Source organism: Colletotrichum fioriniae, assembly GCF_027942845.1.
Source record: "Colletotrichum fioriniae strain IMI 355084 chromosome Unknown scaffold_2, whole genome shotgun sequence".
Classification (NCBI taxonomy): Eukaryota; Fungi; Ascomycota; class Sordariomycetes; order Glomerellales; family Glomerellaceae; genus Colletotrichum; species Colletotrichum fioriniae.
This window is the reverse complement of record NW_027076838.1, coordinates 948,701-970,654: the sequence shown is the minus strand read 5'-3', so window position 1 is coordinate 970,654 and position 21,954 is coordinate 948,701. Positions and strand designations below refer to the sequence as shown.

The 21,954-nt window shown below is 53.6% G+C and overlaps 5 protein-coding genes across 5 annotated transcripts; 1 reads left to right on the top strand and 4 right to left on the bottom strand.

Moving 5' to 3' along the window:
- Window positions 1-901: 901 nt before the first annotated feature.
- Window positions 902-2,114, bottom strand: OYE32_2 (NADH-dependent flavin oxidoreductase; the record flags this gene model as incomplete). The annotated part of the gene is made up of 2 exons (XM_053187885.2): window positions 902-1,519; window positions 1,590-2,114. 2 exons carry the CDS (start codon window positions 2,112-2,114, stop codon window positions 902-904), a joined length of 1,143 nt encoding a protein of 380 aa, XP_053055389.2.
- Window positions 2,115-3,869: 1,755 nt separating this feature from the next.
- On the bottom strand, window positions 3,870-6,328 carry MET6 (methionine-synthesizing 5- methyltetrahydropteroyltriglutamate--homocysteine methyltransferase; the record flags this gene model as incomplete). Its single annotated transcript, XM_053187886.2, has 3 exons — window positions 3,870-5,843; window positions 5,957-6,058; window positions 6,131-6,328. The coding sequence occupies 3 exons, from the start codon at window positions 6,326-6,328 to the stop codon at window positions 3,870-3,872; spliced, it is 2,274 nt and encodes a 757-aa protein (XP_053055390.2).
- Window positions 6,329-10,958: 4,630 nt separating this feature from the next.
- Window positions 10,959-12,036, top strand: N0V96_002078 (uncharacterized protein; the record flags this gene model as incomplete). The annotated part of the gene is made up of 2 exons (XM_053187887.2): window positions 10,959-11,014; window positions 11,073-12,036. The coding sequence occupies 2 exons, from the start codon at window positions 10,959-10,961 to the stop codon at window positions 12,034-12,036; spliced, it is 1,020 nt and encodes a 339-aa protein (XP_053055391.2).
- A 129-nt stretch (window positions 12,037-12,165) lies between these two features.
- On the bottom strand, window positions 12,166-12,958 carry N0V96_002077 (uncharacterized protein; the record flags this gene model as incomplete). Its single annotated transcript, XM_053187888.1, has 2 exons — window positions 12,166-12,575; window positions 12,736-12,958. The coding sequence occupies 2 exons, from the start codon at window positions 12,956-12,958 to the stop codon at window positions 12,166-12,168; spliced, it is 633 nt and encodes a 210-aa protein (XP_053055392.1).
- A 6,778-nt stretch (window positions 12,959-19,736) lies between these two features.
- N0V96_002076 (uncharacterized protein) lies at window positions 19,737-21,695 on the bottom strand (the record flags this gene model as incomplete). Its single annotated transcript, XM_053187889.2, has 1 exon — window positions 19,737-21,695. The coding sequence occupies one exon, from the start codon at window positions 21,693-21,695 to the stop codon at window positions 19,737-19,739; it is 1,959 nt and encodes a 652-aa protein (XP_053055393.2).
- Window positions 21,696-21,954: the final 259 nt, after the last annotated feature.

Genomic DNA, 21,954 nt, shown 5'->3' with positions numbered 1-21,954 from the left:
ATGCCGAGAGTGCGATATTCGTGTCTGCGATGCGACCATCCTCGAATGCGGGTTTCTAGGTTGGTGTTGATTTTGCTGGTGACCAAAGGGGGGAATCCTCTCGCATAACGTACCTATATGTTCACTTGGCTACACCCTCTCCTCTCTATCAAACATGAACAGTTCTCGTCAACATATTCATTAACGAATCGTACGAGCGAGACGGGTAAGTATTAAGAATAGATATTTGGAGTGTGAGGAATGTCTAGAACTATATGTCAAAGTGAAGAACGCTCATTCCAATCGTCTTTATTAAGCATGGATGATAATCATTAACGTATTCGTAACCGAACAAAGGCGACATAAGAAGCCGTGAAAGATGATGAACGTATTTTCTGTATCGGGCATAGTCACTTTATTAACAAGGTTGATATGCTCGTCGCCATTAGCCGTCGAGATAAAGTCGTTTTAAAATGCCTGCCACACACGGTTGGTGATTTCATTCATAGATTAAGTATATCGAAGTAATTACGACTTCTTAGCACTTTAACAAGATTCTATCGAGGTGTCAAGCCCCCTCACACGGGTTACTTTTCCACCAATCGCTGTGATAAAAATGTCAGAGGGAGATGGGCCTAGGATTCATGAGACACGTTAGAGTCAATACGCGGAAATCGTATACATTACTCAAAATCTATTCCAGGACTCTGAAAAGCCTAGCCATCTTTGAGACTCGGCATCTATCTATGCTCATCTTTCCATCTCGAAATGATTGCAAACGCTTACCGTCTGTCTACTTGTTCTGGATCTATACAGACCTCTGTTTCTTCATCTTCTGCTCTTCCCTCTAACTCTCTTGCATCATCATCACCATCTCGTTCTTATATCAGAGCTTCGCGCCCTCCTTCTTCCGACCATGTAGTCAATGCTTCCTCCGCGGCGCCCGGTGGTACTGATTCGACCACTTGATTCTCACCCCAATCTCGTTCGCAATCTTGTACACGAAATTCGGTTCCCGCAAGAACTGCCTCGCCACAAACACCGCGTCCGCCTGCGTCACCTGCCCGTGCTCCTCGTCAACCTCCAACGTCGCCGCGTTGCCCTGATCAACACCATTATGCCCATTCGCCTCCGCAGAACCAGAGCCCTGGGCCTGCACGATACTCCGCGCCATCTCGCCGCTCGAAATCATGCCCACGGCGCCGATGAACAGCTTCTTGCCCTCCGCGGCCAGCGCCTCGCGGATCTTGCCGGCGATGCTGACCTGGTAGTACGGCGAGATCTCAATCTTTTGCGCCTCGTTGTTGCCGCCGGAGGAGACGTCGAGCAAGTCGACGCCGGCTTCGGGGAGGAGCTTGGCGAGCTTGATGGAGTCTTCGACGACCCATGAGGGCTTGCCGTCGTACTCCATCCATTCCGTTGCCGAGATGCGCAGGAAGAGCGGCATGCCGGATGGGATGACGTCGCGGACGGCCTTGATGACTTCAAAGAGGATGCGGGTGCGGTTCTCGAAGCTGCCGCCATACTTGTCGGTGCGTTGCTGGAGTTGTGTCAGTATTTTCTGCGCCGCATATCATGATGGGAGGGTTTAAGGGGGTTTCAGAACTTACGTTGGTTAAAGGAGAGAGAAACTGTGTAATCAGATAGCCGTGGGCGCCATGAATCTCAATGACATCGACACCAGCCTCGACAGCCCTCTTGGCAGACTCAGCAAAGGCCTTCACCACGCCCTGAATCTCCTCAACAGTCAACTCCCGCGGCGTAGCCCATCCCTCGGTGAAGGGAATCGAGCTCGGCGCAACACAGTCATCAGGCCACCCACCCTCGCTCTCTAGGGCAAGAGCCTTGCCCTTGGTCTCCGTAATCCACGGCGCCAAGGTACTCGCCTTGCGGCCGGCATGAGCAAGCTGGATACCCACAGCCTGGTTCTGCGAGTGGACGAAATCAACCACGCGCTTCAGCGGCGCGACCTGGGAGTCCTCCCACAGACCAACGTCCTCGGGGGAGATGCGGCCGCGGGCCTCGACGCCCGTGGCCTCGATGATGGTCAGCGCCGCGCCGTGCAGGGCGAACTGGCCCAGGTGGACGAGGTGGTAGTCCGTCATGTGGCCATTGTCGGCGGAGTACTGGCACATGGGCGAGACCCAGATGCGGTTGTTGAGGGTCAGGTCGCGGATCTGGAGGGGTTGGAAGAGCGTCGGAGCCGCGGGGGGCGTCAACAGGGGGTGCCGGCGGGGGCTCCTGGGCCGGGGTGTAAAACGGCACGCCTGGGGCGGCCTTGTTGGCGGTCCCGGTCATGGTTGTCGTCCGGGGGTATGTTCTTTTCCCTGCGTAGAGGAGACCAGAGACGAGGGTTATTGTGCGGGGATAAGGTGCCGTGTTTTGCGGCGTTTTTTTGTTTTTGTTTTTGTTTTGGCGATGCTTCGGGAGGGAGTGGGACGTTTGGCCAGTGGTTTCGAGTTGATGAACAGTTGACAGGCAAGCGGGCAGAGAATAGATTTTGGGAAGGGTCGTCAAGAGGTTTTATCTACAAGGCTAAAAGCGCCGGATCGAACCCCGGGAACCTATATTCCGTGTCGTCACAGCAGTCGAGGGAGACTTGTCCTGATTTGTCAAGCTGTCGATGCGGGCAGCGGGCAGGGTAATGTAGGTTAGTCACAAACACCTCGGCATCTAGAAGGCGATATGGAGCATGGCGAGCAAGAAATCAGACGGCTATTGGATCGAAACCTCTATCTCTAGGCTCAATGCTCCAGCACAGTGGGGGTGTCTATTGAAGCAACATCTTTAGCAACATAATCGATTTATCAGCGCGGTCTAAAGTGCGTCCATCAAAGCCCGCGGTGCTTGCTACCTTATCCGACGAAACGCCCTACCAAAACGCCCTAAAGCCCACATTCTGAGCGGCGATTGAACCCCAGGAGGGATTGGTCTTTCCTCAATGAAGCCATCTTATGCTTGCTGAGTAATTGTAGAATGGCATGCGTCAGTCTTGCTGCACTCTGCAGGTCCTCCTCACCTCCCTCCTTCCTTTCGAACGGGAATAAGTTTGAATCGAAAACGGTCTCTGTCCGGAGTGGGTCCACCCCGAGTGGCGTCATTCCGACTTGTTCCCCCTCCCCTTCCTCGCCGTGGCACCGAATCGGCAGCCGCCCAACACCACTCCAACCTACCTACCTACCCCTCCATCCCTGTCCTCCTACCGGTCCTCCTACCGGTCCTCGCCAAGTTGCGAGCCGAGTTTCTGGTTAATGAAGCGCCGTTTCTTTCTCGAAGCCTTCTGCAAAGACTAGCTCACCCGGCAGCGGAGGTTTCAATTTTGCAAAATGTCACTATCGACTAGGACATGCGACCAAGTATGACGCCCCAGGTCGCATCCGAATGCTTATGCCTGTAGGTAAAACCGACGTCCCTTGCTCGTGTCACCCACCAACTCGTTGGCAACAACCCCAGCCTCGAGAGCCCAGTAGGTATTCATACTTTGGAATGGCTTCAGTTGTGCCGTGTTACTCTCGCCGTCTCACACAATCACAAATGCATCAGAATGCGACGATATCAAGTGTTTGAACCTTGCAATTTCATGTATTCATGAACATACTACATTAGACCATGGCCCGTTAAGGGGCTCTTTGAGTCTATATCCGTTCAGGACCCATCCCTGAAAGCGGTATCTGTTGAATTCCTTACTTTTCCCTGAGTCCCAAACCCGCTTGCAAAACGCCGTGGAGATGTGTTGAAAAAAGAACGCCTATGTTGAATTTGCCCGTAACCTTCCCCTGTTTTTCCGGTCATCCCCGCGGGTATTGCCACGTCATTGTCTGTTGAAAAGACTTATCGATCCCACCCAACACCTAAATCACACTCATGTACACCGCATCAACTGCCCAAACTTAGTTGGAGTACTTCTGGCGGAAGTACTTGGCAGCGTTGACCATGTTGACCAGAGCGGCCTTGGTCTCAGCCCATTGGCGGGTCTTCAGACCGCAGTCGGGGTTGATCCAGAGCTGCTCAGGGCGAAGACCGTTGTTAAGCATCTCCTCGATGCGGGTCTTGATCTCCTCCTCTGAGGGAACACGGGGGGAGTGGATGTCGTAGACACCAGGTCCGATGTGGCGGGGGTAGGCCTTGTCCTCGAAGACACGGAGGAGCTTGGCGTCAGACTTGCTGTTCTCGATGGACAGGACATCAGCATCCAGCGCGGCAATGGCGTGGAAGAAGTCCTGGAACTCGGAGTAGCAGAAGTGGGAGTGGATCTGGGTGGAGTCCTCAACACCGGCGGTTGACAGCTTGAAGGAGTCGACGGCCCACTTGAGGTAAGCCTCACGCTCGGATCCGGTACGGAGGGGAAGACCCTCACGGAGGGCGGGCTCATCGACCTGGATGACGTAGATGCCAGCGGCCTCGAGGTCGACGACCTCGTCGCGGAGGGCCAGAGCAAGCTGCTGAGCCTGGACGGACTGGTGAACGTCGTCACGGGGGAAAGACCAGCGCAAGCAGGTGATGGGGCCGGTAAGCATGCCCTTCATGGGGCGAGCAGAGTTGGCAGCGGCGTACTTGGACTCCTTGACGGTCATGGGCTCGTTGTTGCGGCGAGAGATATCACCGACAACGATGGGGGGACGGACGCAGCGAGAGCCGTAAGACTGAACCCAGGCGTGGGTGGTGAAGACGTAACCGTCCATGCGCTCACCGAAGTACTGAACCATGTCGTTACGCTCGGGCTCACCGTGGACGAGGACGTCCAGGTCAAGCTCGTTCTGGATCTTGATGGTCTCCTCAATCTCCTTCTCGATGAACTTCTCGTACTCCTGGGCAGTGATCTCGCCCTTGGTGAACTTGTTGCGCTGGATGCGAATCTCCTTGGTCTGGGGGAAGGAACCGATGGTGGTGGTGGGGAAGAGGGGAAGCTTCAGGTGCTTGCGCTGAGCCTCAATACGGGTAGGGAACTCAGACTTGCGGTTGTGCATGGCCTCAGTGACCTCAGACTGGCGCTTCTTGACGTTGGGGTCGTTGGTGCGGGCAGAGGTGGCGCGGGACTGGATGTCCTTGGCGTTCTCGTCGAGCTTGGCCTGGACAGAGGCAGCATCGGTGATGGCCTTGGCAATGGTGGCAACCTCAGAGGCCTTCTCGGAGGCGAAGGAGAACCAGCGGTAGACCTCCTCAGGGAGCTTCTTCTCAGAGGCGAGAGTGTGGGGGGTGTGGAGGAGGGAGCTGGAGGTGGAGACGATGACACGGTCCTCGCCGACCTTGGCGATGGCCTGCTTGACGGTGTCAATGGCACGCTGGAAGTTGGTCTTCCAGATGTTACGGCCGTCGACAACACCGGCAGAGAAGATCTGCTTGGGGCCGAGCTTCTCGAGGACGGGGCCGAGCTGCTCAGGGTTGCGGACAAGGTCGACATGGAGACCGTAGACGTTGCTGATGGCGGGGAGAACATCGAAGTTGTGGACAATGTCACCGAAGTAGGTGGCCAGGACAAGATTGGGGAGGCCAGCACCGACAAGCTGCTCGTAGGCGGGCTTGAAGGCGTCCTTGGACTTCTGGGGAAGGTCGTAGACCAGGATGGGCTCGTCAATCTGGACGGTCTCGGCACCGGCAGCCTTGAGCTGCTTCAGGAGCTCGACGTAGACGGGGACGAGCTTGTCGAGGAGGGAGATGGGGTCAACGGACTGGCCACGGTCGGGCTTGCCGAGGTGGAGGAAGGAGACGGGTCCGAGAAGGACGGGGCGGGTGGTGATGCCAGCGGCCTTGGCCTCGTTGAACTCGCGAACGGGCTTGGGGTCGGAAGCGAGCTTGAAGGTCTGGCCATCCTGGAGGGTAGGCTTGACGTAGTGGTAATTGGAGTCAAACCACTTGACCATTTCCTGTTGGTGGACCCATTAGCACAAGGTCCAAGCTTTTTTTTTCTTCTTCTTTTTTCTGTGATGGTGTTTGCCAACAGCTCAATGATTTGAGCGGGGGCGGGGGCGGGGCTTACCAGAGAGGGAACGTCGATGCCATCCTTCTGGTGGCCACGGCCCATGGCGAAGTACTCGTCAATGGGCTCGAGCTTGGTCTCGGCATAACGGGGAGGGACGGCCTGATTGTTTCGTAAGCTTGTGATTCTATGTGGTATTGGTCATGGATAGAGGGGGTGACGTGAGTCACGTACGTTGAAGAGCTGGATGTGGTCGAGGACGTGGTCGTAGTGAGCAAAGTCGTTGCTGGGAATGATGTCGACACCGGCATCCTTCTGGATCTGCCAGTGAGCAAGACGAAGTCTCTTGCCCTCAGCGAGGAGCTCATCGCGGGAGAGCTTGCCGCCCCAGTAAGCCTCGTTGGCCTTCTTGAGGTCACGGTTCACACCCATGCGGGGGGAAACCAAGGACCGATGACTGAACCATCTTGAATGCTGTTGCTTGTCTCTGCAAAGTATTCAAAGGTGACTGAAATGTGCGTTGTGTAAAGTTACCTCGCCGACAAGAAGCAAGGTAAGGAAGAAAGAATTTAGAAGACAGGTCGGTTGAGGAGGGGAGGAGGAAGAAGGGAAGAGTGAAACGGATGGGAAGAAGGCGGAGGAGGGGTTAATAGAAGTAGTCGGACGGACAGGCGAGGAGGGTGAGAAAAAAAAAGAGAAAAAAAAAAACTCTACCAGGTGGCCGAGTCGGTCGGTGAATTGGGCAATTGCGTGCGAAGGTACGGGGGAAGATGAGGAGGGGAGCAACAGCACAGCAATGGAAGCTCAGTGGCTGGGGTGACGGGTCCCGGGTCCAGTCAATTGAGAGCGAAGTCGGCTTTGGATCTTCTGTTTCCCTTTGGTTCCTTTGGAGTTTCCCTTTTCCCTTTTCCCACCATACGGAGACCTTACGGAGACAAAAGGTACACTACGGATACCCTACGATCAGCCATTGACCCGGTGATTTTGTCTCTATCTGCTTGGTTCACGAATTTTCTGCCGACTGGCTCTCCCTAGATTTCCTTCCTTCCCTGCTTACTTCCTTCCTAAGTTCCTCCCTCCTCTTCCTACCTTACCTTAGTATGGTCAATGGTGGTATTAGGTATGGTCGTTCCTACCCCTCCATTGCATATGCCCGGTGCTTGCCCAGGAAAGAAAAAAAAAAATGAGGCGAGAATTCTTTTCCCACCATGGTCCCTTAGCGTTAAGGTGGGGTAGTTTTGGAAGGGAAGGAGGGGTTGTCGCAGATTGCCCTTGAGATACCGCCCTCTGACACGCCTTGAGAACGCAGCGTGGCGTGAAGCTGGAGACTCGATTGGGGAAAGGTCTTTGGACGCATCCACTCAAGCAAGAAACATTTCTGGGCTGCTGATGGCGGGGTACAACAATTGAACAATGTCACTACCTTACCGTGAGCTATCAGTAGCTATCGTGTTTAACTGGGAGTTCCCGGCGGCAACACACGAGCCACCCATTGTTCTCTGTTAGTGCCCCTCAGTTCCACACCTGAGAGGCAACGTATACAGTAAGACTGGACCCGAGTTGTCACCGTCACTTTGCGTTGAATGATTATCATCTTCTTCTGCCTTCCATTTTGCAAGCTGACGTGCCGTGCCTCCCTCGCTTGTTCACCCATTGCGTCGGTGTGCCTGAGGATAATGGCCCGAATGGTCTAGAATCTGAGACTACTGGCTGTACGTGCCTGTTGATGCATGAGACGACAACTCCAACATTGCCTAAGGTGAGGCAAGCGCTTTAGGGCACGGCAAAGGCCAGTTGATTTTGTCGGATGTCCACGTACATGACAAGTTTAGAAAATGTGAGAATAGCAACCCAAAGTCAAAACAATAAGACGGGAACCTGCGAGCAAAGGAAACTCAAGAAGGAGGGGCAGACGTTTCCCTATTGGCTGTATCCCACTTGAGTGCGGCAGGAACGCAGGGGACCTGCCTCGATATGGAAGGGCGGTGTGGGAAGTCGGGGAATGCACCTCCAGCCCGCGTGCCTGCTCGTTTCTGCTCGTTCATGCTCGTTCCTGTTTGTGCGGCGTGCCTGCCTGCCTGCCTGTCGTGAGAAGTTGAGAATAGGTAAGGTCGGTACGTATAGAAATTTGAGCCTGAGGGAAAGAACCTAACGTTTTCTCACCTTCTTACCTTAACGCCTTGGGCTTATCGTGCTCGATGCTGTCCGCGGCACGTGCGCTCTCGATGCTTTGCCTCAGGTACGAAAGTAATCCACTCGAGTTTGTTCGGCCCCATTCTTATCGCTATCGCCTCTTTTCATTCGCTCAATCCTCCGCCTTACTGGAGCCGCCGCACCTTTTTTCTTCCCCTTGCTTGAAGCTGCTTGTCGGAGACCTGCTAGGGTGACCTTACTCGAGCGTGTTGAGCTCTGCGCGCTTCAGGAACCTCCGCCTCAATCCCCATGGACATCCTCACCGTTGTTGACGACCCCTTCTCGACTCTCGCGGCTTCACTAGCTGCGCTGAGCTGTCACCCTGTCTTGCTCTGTTGAGAAGTTGATGCATGTTGCATTCCTGAGTTGTCTACTTCTGTCAATCAATGTCTCACCCTCACGCGTCAATTGTCTCCCTCGATTGGACGAGCCTTTCCTCCTTCAACTGAGGCCATGACGGCAATTGCAGGTCAACGTCGAGACCGCCTCGAAGCCGCTCTAGCTCTCGCATTGTTTCTTTTTCCTCGACAACGGTAGCCAATAGTGAATCAGCCGCCACTCGTCACCGCTTCTTATAACGGCCTCCCTCGATGCACCAAGATTCGAGACAGACTACGCCAGTCTGGACCAACATCGTGTCGCTCGCTTGAAGGTTGTAGAAGGAGTTGAAGCTTCCGACGTCGACTCTTTCAAGATCACCAACACTGCACATCCGCTAACACCAGAGCGGCGTGGGGCCTTCACACGGCCGCCATCAACGCATTTTTTCGATTCTGGGGCAGTCCGCAATGGCGTGATCGGCGGCAAAAAAAGACCCAGGATCCAGTCAGTCTTTCTGGGGCCTCTAGGTAACTGGCACGAATGGCACCGACTGCCAATTGGGTCTACGGCCTGCCTCTAGACTCTTTTCACTGGAGAAGGCTGGAGCACACTGGAGTAGGAGACTGCAAGCATGGAGCACGCAGAAAAATCCGCGCAAAACCCTCCCAGCAACAACCCTGGCTCCCGGTTCTTCCTCTTGTTACGGGTCGGGGTCTCATTCTCGAATCTCGAGTTCTCAAACCCCTACCGCCAACCCCACCTCTCCATACCCGTACATCGGAGCCAGCACGCGCCGATATTGCAGGTTGAGAATGACAGGGCTTTTCAATGGGCACCGCCTCCAACGCTGCCGCCCGGCCCGGCCACAAGATGCCCTGTGCTCGACCAAGCAAGCCTCCTTGGCCCCCTTACCAAGGGCAGCGGGCTCAAGGAGACTTTTTAGACTCTTTTTCGCGGGTCGCCTAGCGTCGAATCCGGCCGAGACCCAGTTTCAAGTCTCCGACTCTGCACCTTGTATTATACGGGCCTTCACTTTTTCCATAACCTCTTCCAGACTCTCAACTCCACGACTGAAACCAAACGTCCCATGGTAGCGATATAGGTGCCCAGACCTTAGCATCCCGTCTTTCCCCTCTATGAGCAGCAGGATTTTCCCGCCCGCGTTGCACTGCCTCGACGATCCAAGCAGCATCAGACGGACACTTGGGTCTTGGAATGCAACAACGCGGCGGCGCAGCCATCTTTGGACTCCTCGAGCTTGGAATGCCGTCAATGCCAGCTACGAGAGCTAGTGCTTTCGAGCATTGAAGTGTCCCCCTTCGCAATGACGCTGGCTGGCGATGCCTTCAGCCATGATCACTAGCCGAGTTCACCAGGGTCAAGCAATCGCGATGAGCCTGCCAGAGCGAGTGTTCCCCGCGCTACAGTCCGGGATAGTGGGTGGCACCGAAACGTGATCCTTCTTGTGGGCTTGTCTAGCTTGTTTACTGGCCACAACTGACAAGGAAACGACGATTCAAGACGCCTCATGTTCTCATCCGACACAAGACGCCCGTCCCAAGGCATCAGTTGGACTGCTCTTTTTTGCTGTGTATATAAAAAAAGGACGACGCCACCAAAAATAGGAGATCAAGAAACCATCGTTGTACTATCTGAGGGTAGATTGAGAGATCATCGAGCACCTTAGCCTACCGAAAAAACCCTCGCCAAACCATTGATTGCAACTCCGAGCCAGGTGTAAGCAGGAGATCGCCTGCACAGACGAGACAGTTCTTGACAGGGCTCGGCGGGAACGTCAAGAACTGCATCCAAGCACCGCACCCTGGTCCTATATCAGCCACGGCTAAGATGCCCCAAGCTTCCGCTACAGCCGTGTCCCACGAGAACACAGCCGACAACCCTGTCGCCCGAGGCAGTTGAGGGAGCACTTCGCGCGGCACGACTCCCACACCAATGCACTCAGTGCGTTTGACAATGACGTTTGAAACCAACACCCCTACCATCCCAAGCAGCATCATCTCGTCTTTGACGTGAATCGCTGCCCCATATCAGCGTTCTGTTAAGCTGAAGATGCAGCAAGAGTCCCAGCAACTCCCGACAAGCCCCAGCAAAGCCCTGGCTGAGCACCAAGCCAGCCACACCCTTATACCCTCCTTTCTGAAACTGGCTTAACATCGATTATCACGTATAAGCTTATTCATACATTGCACTTGGCAGACGACACAGGGGCCATGGTGTTAGGGAAGCTCGTGTGTGACCGTGTAGTTCCCCATATCTGCGGCGCCTCTACCCTGCCAAAGTTGCATCCAGACTTGGAGCAATTGATAATGAAGAGCGTCCTCGGATCCATCTAGGACTAGTCCTGGTGTGCTTTCTCTTTTCTCTTCTCAAGCTCTCTGGGAGAGTGAAAGTAACAAACGAAGTCAACGGCCTTTCAATAGTGTGCTTTGGGTTTTCTGGATTCTTCAAATTCTTTAGTATTTCCATCTACTTTACTTTCTCATCCAGAGCTGGCTCTTATACCAAGTGCTGGAACACTGTCTTCACAATGGCACCCATGACCAGACCACAGGGCATCTTCCACAGACCATCAGCGTCCAACGTGTAAGTCTCCTGCAATACGCCAATGTCTCTCAACCTGATCTAATCTTCTTTTTCACAGATCATCACACGAAGATGATAACCTGGCGCGCGTATTCGTCGGTCGAGGCGAGAAGATGAAGGAGTTCCGTATCAACAAGCAGAAGCTCAGCAACGCTGCTCCCTTCTTTGAGGATCAGCTGGATGCTACACCAGCCGGCGTCAAGATGACGCCCAACCAGACACCAGTGCCGGTATGGTTGCCGCAACAAAAGTCGACTATCCGCCTTCCCAACGAATCCGCCTCTATGTTCGAGCTCTTCGTAGTATGGCTGCATCAAAGGGACGGCTTCCGCAGACACCTCGACGAGATGATCACTCTCGTCAGTGATGCTCCTGGTGTACCGTGCCAGCGACTTCACTGGGCTCTGGTCCGCCTTCATATCTTCGCTGCTCGGCTCGACCTGCATCACCTGCAAGACCTTGCGATTGATGCCTTGCAAGACATTTACCTCCGCTGCGACTGGGATGTCACACCTCGCTTCGTCCAATACGTTTACGGCCAGTGCGATGCGGAGTCTTCGATGCGAATTCGGAGGTGGACCGTGGCGATGGTGGCATGGTCCGTTGCTGGAGGTTCGTCGTCGATCGTTAAGGACGATGGCGGGCTCGAAAGGTTTCAGGAAATGTTTGAACGCTTCCCCGACTTCGCAACCGAGTTCACCTCGCACCTGCGCAAGATGAAGTCGAGCAAACTGGACACACGCATCAAGAACCCTCAACTGCGCATCCCGGCTAACAAGCTTCGTAACGAAGAGCGCCAATTCGGTTTCCGGCAATGTTCCTTCCACAGCCATCGGGCTGCCGTCGGCGAGCGTAGGTGTCCTCATACCACGGCCAGCAGGGAGCTGGATAACTTTCTGCTTGTGCCGTTGGTAATGGAGGTTGCCCCAGAACCAAGCCGTGGCCATTCCCGTCGCGATATGCGGATACCACAACCACCTTTCCGCCAGGAGCGGATGCATTACACCGCGCAGGTGTTTTAAAGGGAGTGGGAACATCGCCAACCTCCACGGGTGGAGGGTGCCCGTCTAGTTCGGCGGAAAACCAAACTTACAAAAGACACACCAAAATTCTAATTCTTGAACTCGTCATTCGAAATCACCTCTTCCTCTTCACAGGTCTTCGGATTCGGTCCTTCTAGGGACCGGGCATCCATGAGCCATGAAGACACCAAAGCCGTCTTGCGGCTTCGATGCCTGGCGGAAGGCGACGCGACTGCGTCCCGCGTCGGCAAGCTCAAAAACGAAGCTGCCGCTGCCGTCACACTGGCCGAGGTCGATGGACTGTGTTCCAGGTTTTACCAGGACGGTGCCCAGAAGATTTTGCTTCTGTCGTACGGAATCGTCCCCTTCGTAGCTTGGGACGCGGAAGACGCGCATCGTGGTGGCGCCCTCGCGCTGGATCAGCTCCCAGCTCTCCGAGTCCTCGGGCATGGTGAAGAGGAGGCGGCACTCGGTCGATTCCTGTTGTCCCTGGACGCCGCCAAAGGTGACGAGTTGCGCGACTCTGTTCGCCTTGTTTCCTATAAAAGAGAACCGTTTGAGTACATTCATTCATTCAATCAGAATCTCCTTTGTCAGGGAAACTATACACCAGTGAGGCATATTTGCCAATCCAAAAAGAAAAGAAATTTCAAAAGAACACCAAAAAAGAAGAAGAAGAAGAAGAAGAAGAGGTCCTACCTGAGGCGTCAATATCTTGGTTGACGTAGAAAAAGGCGGACGGATCCTCCTGTTCGAAGGGTTGATCTTGCAAAAGCCAGGTCAAGGAGGTTGGGGCATCGACGCGCGCGCAATCCGTCATTGCGTCGTGTTGTTGCTGTTTGCCGAAGAAGCTCGCTCTGCCGAACGCGGTTCCGGAGAGCGACAGGACGAGCATGGAGACAATGATGCTAGGACGAGCCATATTCTTTTGAATGTACATATTCAACTACCCAGTAGGGGGGGATGGATATCCTGGATTACTTTTTTTCCAAATTAAAAAAAAGACACCAGATGTCTTTTTTTCGCTGGACCTTCTTTTCGATTCCCTATTCCAAGCTGTGATTGTTTCCGACGAGCCGACAATAAAAGTTAAACCGGTGTACTGAGTAGGTGAGGGTACCGGTTGGTTGGATGATCGGCAGTGATTTAAGGAAGGGATCCAGCTTATCCGGGGAGGTGGGATGTAAGTCGAATACACTATCCGAGCACCGGTGGAAACACAACCGTTGCCGTCGTTATGTCGTATTATGGAAGACAGCACAAGAGTCGTTCAGGAGGATGAGTTAAAAGAATAATAATAAAGCCAAGAGACAGGTTCAAGAGGACGGAAGGAAGGGGAGGAGGGGAACGGGTGGTGCGGTCTGACACGATATTATACTCTGGACGTACCCAATCCCGACTTTGACTCTTGTGCTCTGATCTGGGTTAGGTACCATGTAGGCAGCCGGGCGTTCTTGGTGGTGGTGGTGGTGGTGTGGTACAGGGGTTAAGGTTAGAAAGGGAAGCTTTTTTTGCTGCTCAGAACCCTTTGGTGCAAAAAAGCTTGGTCTCGCTCTGTTTTTTTTTCTGCTTGTCCGGGTCATCAGACCAGGTACGAAGTACTCCAGACACACTGCTGCACTCTAAGGTGTTTAAGTGTCTAAGTTAGCGAGGTATTATACGTTTCTCTTCACCCCCCATTCCCGGGGCGGACTTGTGACACTCGGGTCTGACGCCGCTTTGGCTTCTTTTGGTTTGCGTTTTGTTACTTCCCCGCGACGGCGCTGACGCTGACGCTGACGCTGACAGACTTGACTCTTGATTGTGCTTGTGTCTCTCTCTATGGATATGTCTCTCTCTCTCTCTCTCTCTCTCTCTCGCTGTGTGTCCCCTGTATTGGTTTCCCGTACCTACCCAAGGCCAAGCTCAGGTTCCACCGTCCTCAAAGTCCCGTCATTGTCCATCCCTTGCAGTTTCCCCCTCCCTTTCCCCGATGCCCCTCCTCCTTCCTTCGTTTCTTTCTGTAAGGTACGTAAGGGGCGATGATGATGATGGGGTTACTGAATAGTGAATTCCCCCGTTCCCGGAACATGTGTGTCGATATCCCTTACCTAAGTAGGAAAGAAACGAACGAGGCGTGGTTCGGGTCGAGTGCGGCGGCGTGCCAAGCGGGGCCACGGGGCGAAGGGCCAAGGGAAAAGTGACATTGGACTGACCTTATTGCGGTACAATGTCAGAATGTTAAGGTCCGGCGAGCAGGGGGGCCCGGAGGAATCGGGGGACGGAGAGGCGCGGGTGCACAGCTTTTTAGGCAGACAACACTTTTTGTTCAAGTGCGGTGTAAGGCAGACCTTGAGGATCAAGAGGTATTTCCTAGGTATTAGCCCACGATTGTTAACTACTGGGATTGGAGCTGTCCGGATAGAGTGGTTTCCTCGAATTCACACCCAGCTTGCTGCTGGCTGGCCGTTTCCAGTTTCTTGTTCTTAATTTCCTATTTAGGACAAGGTCTTTGGTTCGTTCGGATCACGGGTTGTGTCAAGTTCGTGGAAGGTTCGTGGTATTACTGCCAGTGTTTGGTTTGGTTTTGGTTTTGGTTTTACACCGGTGGGACTGTGAATGTCTTTGACAGACATTGGACGGCCTTTGTGTTCGATCTAGGAACTTGACTACATATTGGCCGTCGCACAGTGAGAAATGAATCTCTCGACGGATACGGTGGTGCGTTTCTGGGAACTTGGAATGACCCCCGGATGAATGCTAACTATCAGGCAAGGGATGACGAGAAAGCTAGGCTGACTGACGATCAAAGGAGAAAGCAGCACGAGAGCAACACAGGAATTGGGAATAGGAAGAGAGAGGCTCAGCCCTGAGGGAGCCATTGAGCCAAGACCATAGGCTTCCGTTCAAATCTTCTTGTTCCGTTTTGCACAGCGAAGCTCCAGGCCCCCCATAACCCCCTAATCCCAGAACCTAATCCCAGCTTCGACGCGTGCGGACAAGGGCAGAGCCTGAATTTGAATTAAGGTGCCAAATTAGGGTAGCTCGTGGGATATCCTTTTCTTGGGGAGAGAAGTCTTGGCTTTCGGCGGATCAATACCGTCATGATGGATCCTACCCATCCTCCCTCCCCTACGTTCGTTCTTTTCTGTGTTTCCCTCGGGACTGGGTGACTGTCAGCGCAGGGTTCTGGCTTGAATGCGCGGACAGCGCACTTACACGCGCGCGCCGGGTTGCGCGCACGCGACAAACCCGAGCTGTAGGTTGGATGAACCCACACGTCTTCCCCATCCTCTTGGGTTCGGGGATCTTGAGTAAGCCATCCTCTAAGCACCGGACGCAGCATATAAACATGTCACTATATGAACGATTTACGAATTTGTAGGGAAGAGGCTTTGCAGAGACAATTGAGGTATCGAGGCTGAAAGACGGATCGCAATGTCTCACAGATCAGTTGGCTCTTCATAGGAAGCACTTTGACGAACGGAGAAGATGCGTTGCGCTAGCCCCGTCTTCGTCTGTCGTTCTGCGTACATTGACCCGCCGGACCCTTCACGTCTCTCCTCTCGTCCCCCCCATCGTCCTCCGCCGGCGCAGAGGCTTTCCGTCCGGACGAAGCTACGACGGTCCAAGTTGAGAACTCACGTCGCGTGCTGTATGGAGTCACGTTATTCTGCGAAATTGCCTGCATCTTAACGGACAGCTGGTTCGCTTGTGAACGCAGAGTCCCCTTACCTAGCTGAAAAGGCCCTAGTATCCATCCGCAAGAGAAGTCTTTCCCCAACTTTTTGGGAGGCCTTTTTGGTATTGGGAAATGAGCTCTCTCGTTGGCCTTATGGGGCTAGACGGGGGGAGCATTTCTTAGTGGTAAATACGAGCATAGCGTGCGAAAGTAGGGACGATCTTTCTTATTCACTTCTTTAGCCCTTGGAGTTAGGGTAGTTTACGCGGGATGACGGATTCTCTCATTCCATGCCAGAGTGGACAGGCAGAGAGAGGTGTGGGAATCTCAAGCTAAAATAGCACGGAGATCATTTTATCTTCGTATTCCCTGGACCTGAGCCCCCTGTCTCTCCTTCCGGCCCATGTCCCAATTATGCCCCTTGTCTGAAGGCGGGTATCCTCGAGAGTCGAGTGTTGGCTCCAAAAGATCGTGAGGTTTGGGAACGAGAATGTTTGGCTCTGCGATATATGAGACGAGATATCTTTGGACTTTGGGTTACCTCATCGGCCGGCTTCCTATGGAGAACAGCGCATGCGCAGGTGCTAGGAAGCGTTTGCGCCTGAGTGGTTCGGAATGTTAGCCCCACCAGTTCAACGTCTTGTTTTACAGCACAACTCTTCCATTCCAGAGCAGGCCTCGGATAATGCAAGTCTTTGGATTGGATGAAGGAAAAGTAAGTGACAGACAGGCCAGACAAGTGCGTGATAGTACACAGTCTCGGAATGTCAATAACATCTTTCTCTACGCCCGACTTCTGCGTCGTGCCGCGGCTTGAACCAAACCTAGGGAGACCGACAGAAACAGGGGCCCGATCGGAAGAGAGACAAAGTCCATTGTTGCCGGTACGAACACACTGCATACCTGGTCACCGGCCGATATGTCCATCTTCCGTTGCCTATCCCCTCCCCTCCCTTCCGGTGTTGTCTACGCCGTCAGCAGCACCAAAGCCGGGCGCACCACTTGGGAACAACTTTGCTGAGCCTCTCCGGTGGCATCCGGGGAGTGGAGTCAATAAAAAGTACTTGAGTAGGGAAAGTGTGATTCGGAGAAGCGGCGCAGTTTCTTGCAAGAGATCCGTTTGGCTGCGGCCGGGGGACATTTGTGACGCTGGCATCGACCGAGAGACCAGACAGCATACACTCCGTACACCCGCCCGACCAAAGGATCTTTTGGAACCCAATAAGCAATGCAATGATCTGCCCTGTCAGAATTTAGCAAGAAAAGAGGAAATCATACAGCTCCCAGCTAGTCTCACGTGTGGCTAGGTACATCAAACCATGACACTAAAAAAACTCCGCAGATCTCGACATCATGTGCTGATCCAAAGTCTGGGGAAAGAGGAAGAGCTCCAGCTCTAGCGTGCTCTCTGGCGATCTTTCAAGACTAGGCAGCACGTAATAATTACATCCTTGACTTGATCATGACAGGAAAGTGCCCAATGGAAGCATCTAGTAAATATAACTTAAGCAACTTGGACCAAAAGAAGAAGAGCCATGCTCTGAGAAGCATACCATCGCTCATTTACACATTTCGCGAGCAAGGATCGAGTCCGTCGCCGGTGCGTGTAAGCTAGCGCAAAAGACGGTGCGTTTCTTCTTGTTCCCCTCCCCCCAAGAGCTGCCAATGCCAGCTTGGCGGACCTGTCGGTCTCGAAGCTTAAAAGCCTATGAGAGGAGGGGAAACTCTATGACCGACGCCATTTCCCGTTGTAGACGTTTGTCAGGCGCGTTCGGACGCACCCGCAGGGCACTGCAGATACCTTGGGCGCTCTCAGAAAGAGTACCTAGCAAAATGTCGTAGGCTAGACCACCAGGACCATCAGGACCCGGGCCTTGGAACGCCGGGGCGCTCGCGTGGTCCGGATCGTTCGGGTCCCGCGTTGTGAGCGCAGGTGGTGTATTCCTCTCTACTCGGTACAATGACGACCTCTGAAAGTGGTGGTTCACATTCTTCATCTTCCACAGACTGCGGTGATGTTAAAAATGGCAAGCAATAATACTACACGAGTCTTTAATGGCGACCATTCCCTTGTTACTACGAAATACCTCCAGTTCGGCATTGTAGAAAATGAAACGAAGGGTCCTATTGAAACAAACCGATACGAAGCGGGGGGGCCTTTGGAAGCAGCAGCCACGCAGCCAACCCGAACACGTGGAGGAGCTGTAGGGACGGCCCTCCAAAGTTTGCCGACATTCCAACAACTTTCCTTTACGAGGGAGAGGGAAGACGCTACTTTCCCAATGCGAAAGCGAAGGCGATGATGATTGCCTCCAGACTTTCCGCGACCAACACAGGCATAGCCTCGAAAACCAAAAGGTAAGAAACATGTTCAAAATTCGAAAGAAAGAAAAAAAGAAAAAAAAAAGCTCACCGGAGATCCGAATGCAATTGTTTTCCCTTCCACATTCCCGGGGGCATCGGGACGCCGGGGACATCCCTAAAGCACGCGAGCGAAAGCACGCAGGGGCCGAGCAGACAGCTCTCACGATGAACCTTGGGGGGGATTCCAGCAGGGGCACTCGGCCGAGACGAAGTGAAGCAAGCACCTTCTCCTTCCAAGATTTCCCATACTCAATTCCCGACCTTCAAGGAACGCAAATGACCACCATACTCTTGCTCAGGTAGAAACACCGTTTTGCAATCCACATTCCTCCGCCCGCCCATCGAAATTTCACAAGAAACCGATATCGAATTCCATGTACACCCGCTAATTCGCATCCAAATATCAACCTTCTCCAATCGAGCGAGCACCTCTCACGATACCTTCGGGAATCGGCCCAGTCGGTATCATCAGACCCCCCTTTGAAACGAAACACCGGCATCTTATCACCGAGCACCCGCACCTTAATCCAGACACACATTCCCCGACTCACGCATCCTCAAAATCCGCTCAGGCACGAGGGGCCAGTAAATCTCGGCTGGATAATTCGGCCCCGAAAACAAGTCTCGAAACTTGGCAAAATCCTTAACCCCCTCACTCATTCTTTTCGTTTCCACTCACTGACAAACCGCTCAATCAAAATGCGAGACAAAAGGCACAATTCCGTTCATCACCTGTCTCCTTCCATCCTCCAGTTCTCGATTCATTCATCATTGTCTTAACATCACGAGATAGAGAGGCCAGGAATATCTCCACCTCCCAGTTCTCCAGACACCCAGACAGCGCAATGGACTTCTTTACTGATTCGACATTTCGCTCGTCCAAATGTCTCGCTGCTTTCAGTTGTCGTCCATTTCACATAGCGTCAATCCATCACTTCACTGGCGTCTTGGCTCGAGGTGATGGGCAAGACAACTCGTATTCTCCCCGCCTCCCCCGCAGGGGATCAGTTCGAAAACGTCTCCATGTCGTAGTGGGGGCTGTACAAGATCATCAATGGAGGATTTGTTGAAACTAAGCAGCTTCGGTGAGAATTCGCGTCACCTGACGTCAGGGCCAGTACTTTGGAAAGAGAGTAATGCCTCATATCCATTTGTCTAGAAACGACTGTTTTGTCTTCCTCTCCACACTAAATTTTTTTCTTTTCTGTTCCGATTGAATGCCTCATCCTCGAGGTGAGTTTCTCACTCAAACAACGCCCTGGAACCCCATACGAGGCCCAGTCGTCGATACGTACATAAAATATCCGACGTCCTTGCCGAATGTCGTTTCATCATGTCCATCGTCAATAAGAAGCCGGGCTGCGGAGAACCGACAGCTGTGAGAAGACAAAGGAGATATCATCCAGATCGCAAACCATCTCAAGCAAAGTGGCTATTAAGTAGTCCTCCAAGCCAGGAAGGGTATCCTCCTCTCGATATGTGAAGCAATTGTGTCCTGAAGAAGTGAAGTAGGGAAATATCGGGGCCGTCATCAAAGCGTGCTGTCGTCTATGTACCAGTCGAGGGGTATGTCCTTGCAGGAGTATCTCCACAGGGGTATCGAGCAGATAACTCGCATGGACTCATGAGTCGTGAGAGTAACGGGCGTAGCAACATGTACAAAGAAAATATTTCACTAGAAAGGTGATTCAGACCGGCGGCGGTTGCTGTCTCGGCGTCTGAAGTTGCGAAGCCGTTCGTCAATGTAAGCCAAGCGGTCAGCTAGGTTACGAGGAGGAGCTGAGCCGCCGTCCCCGCTGGCTTGTTGCTGGATCGTAGCAAACGGGCGAATAGTGCCATGATCAAACTCTTCTGGCTGTGTGAAGCGATTCGGGAAAGAAAAGCTAGTCTTGGTTCCTGGAAACGGTGATCCGAGCCTTGCAGGAGGTGCGTTTGGTGCAGCCAAGAAGGGATCAGGCAGGTTGGCAGGCTGAAGCCTGGATGCAGGTATCTGCATAGGGGCTGTGAAGAGCCCACTGAGACTTGTACGAGGTACAAAAAGGTCATCGTGTGAGTTTCTGTCCGTGGAGCTGAACTCAACTTCTGGTTTGACCGGTGTCTTGGGTAGACTCTCGGAAGGCATCGGTTCAGTCCACAGATCGGAAACAAGACTAGGTCGCTTGGTCTTGCGCGGTTCATGAGATGCTTGTCTGGGTCGTCCAACGCGCTTTTGCGTGTTTGATCGACTTCTGGTCAGACGCGCCGGCGACTGCAAAGTGCGCCTATGGCCAAGACTCTGGTTCTGTCTTTGAGGCACTGAAGAGACGGCAGCAGCCAGCGCACCAGTTGAGCTGGGCCCGTAGCTGTTGGCCATGAAAGGTGTCCCGAGTCGCGGGCGGTCTTCAAGAGGAGCATCCAACTTAGAAAACTCCATGGGGAATAGTGGGAATGGCTCAGTCATTGATTCTTGAGCAGGTTCGGGTTCCGACTTGGTAAGTTGCGCCAGAGGACCCTGAGGCTGCATGGCTTCAGAAGTGCTCAGAGTAAGCGACATGGACATATCGTGAGCTGAAAAGACGGACGGAGACCGGGCCGGTGTGGATCTTCGATTCCAGAAACGCGCCGCTGTTCTGCCGAAAGGTGTCGGGCTGTTGGCGAGGAACTTGCTGGTGCGGGCCGACGATGAAGCAGCTTTGAGCTTGCAAAGGTCTCTCAAGTGAGCTCGGGTGGAAGCACAAGTGTACGGCCACTGCAGAAAGGTGCAAGTCTCGATAGTAGGAGTGCTGCTTCCGCTCTTGGGGTTGTGAGACTTCCTTCCGCCCTTGGGACCTCTCCAGCTTCGCTTCGCTTCCCTCGCAACACGAAGACAGACCCCGTGAGGCGGCACGCCACTCTTAGCGGTGCGGAACGGTGTAACCTTGGGGTCCTGTAAATAAGTGAGGTAGGTAGCCCAGAGGTAGTCACTCATTGCCTTCGTCCACGGTGCCTTTCTCCTCTTTGTCTTTGGTTTGGATGAAGACGAGGGTTCGATAGGCTCTTCAACGGCGTCGAAGAAGGAGTGTTTGACGTGATCCGACGCGTCAGTTTCCGGGCTGATACACTGCAGGTCCTCTGATGTGAGGGAGAAGCGACTGAAGAGGGAAGCGCTGGTTTGCGTGGACCGTGCGGTAGACGGCCGACTGGACTCGCATTCCGGGGTAGACTCGCCGCTACTGAAGGCAGAGTCGATGGACCAGTTGGGATACCGTCTAGGGGATAGCGAGGGAGCGGCGCCGGGTGCTGGCGTTTTGGGTGGAGAAAAACGCCTTCCGCGAAGTTTATGTAAGGCGAGCTCGTCCAGGTCATTGAGATTGTGAATAACCGGGTACGTCATGCTGGAAAATTGCGTTTGCGTGTCTGGACCAGCCGACTCGGGCTCTTCGATACTGGGAATCGGAACGTCGGCGGCAGCAACTGACGCGAGGAAGTGCGTCGTTGGAGCGTTCAAGTTGGATGCGACGCGCCTTTTCAGTCTCAATCGCGGACGCGGCGGCGATGGTGGCTGAAGCTCCTCGTCCATGGCGGAAGGCTCCGGTGTTTTGGGGTTCTGCTGATTCGGGTCATGGAAACGAAAGCCTTTGGGCAGTGTCGCCGCTCCGGAATGTTCAGGATTCATATTGGCGTAGTTAAAGAGGCGAGGAATGTCGCGACCTCTTGGAAAAATGCTAGCGGCAGGTAGGCTTCGCGATTTCTAAGCCGTTTGTCCAAGAACAAAGGCGACGTGGTCCCTCCGATTGTCTTTGTGGCGGCGAATTTGAGACAAAGTGGTATTTGAGCGCGTGGTAACGTCCCTGGGCCTCAGAGGGCTGCGATTGACCTCAACGGCTACCGCGCAGAATGGGCGCGATGTTTAGTGTGCGACACAGAATATGTCC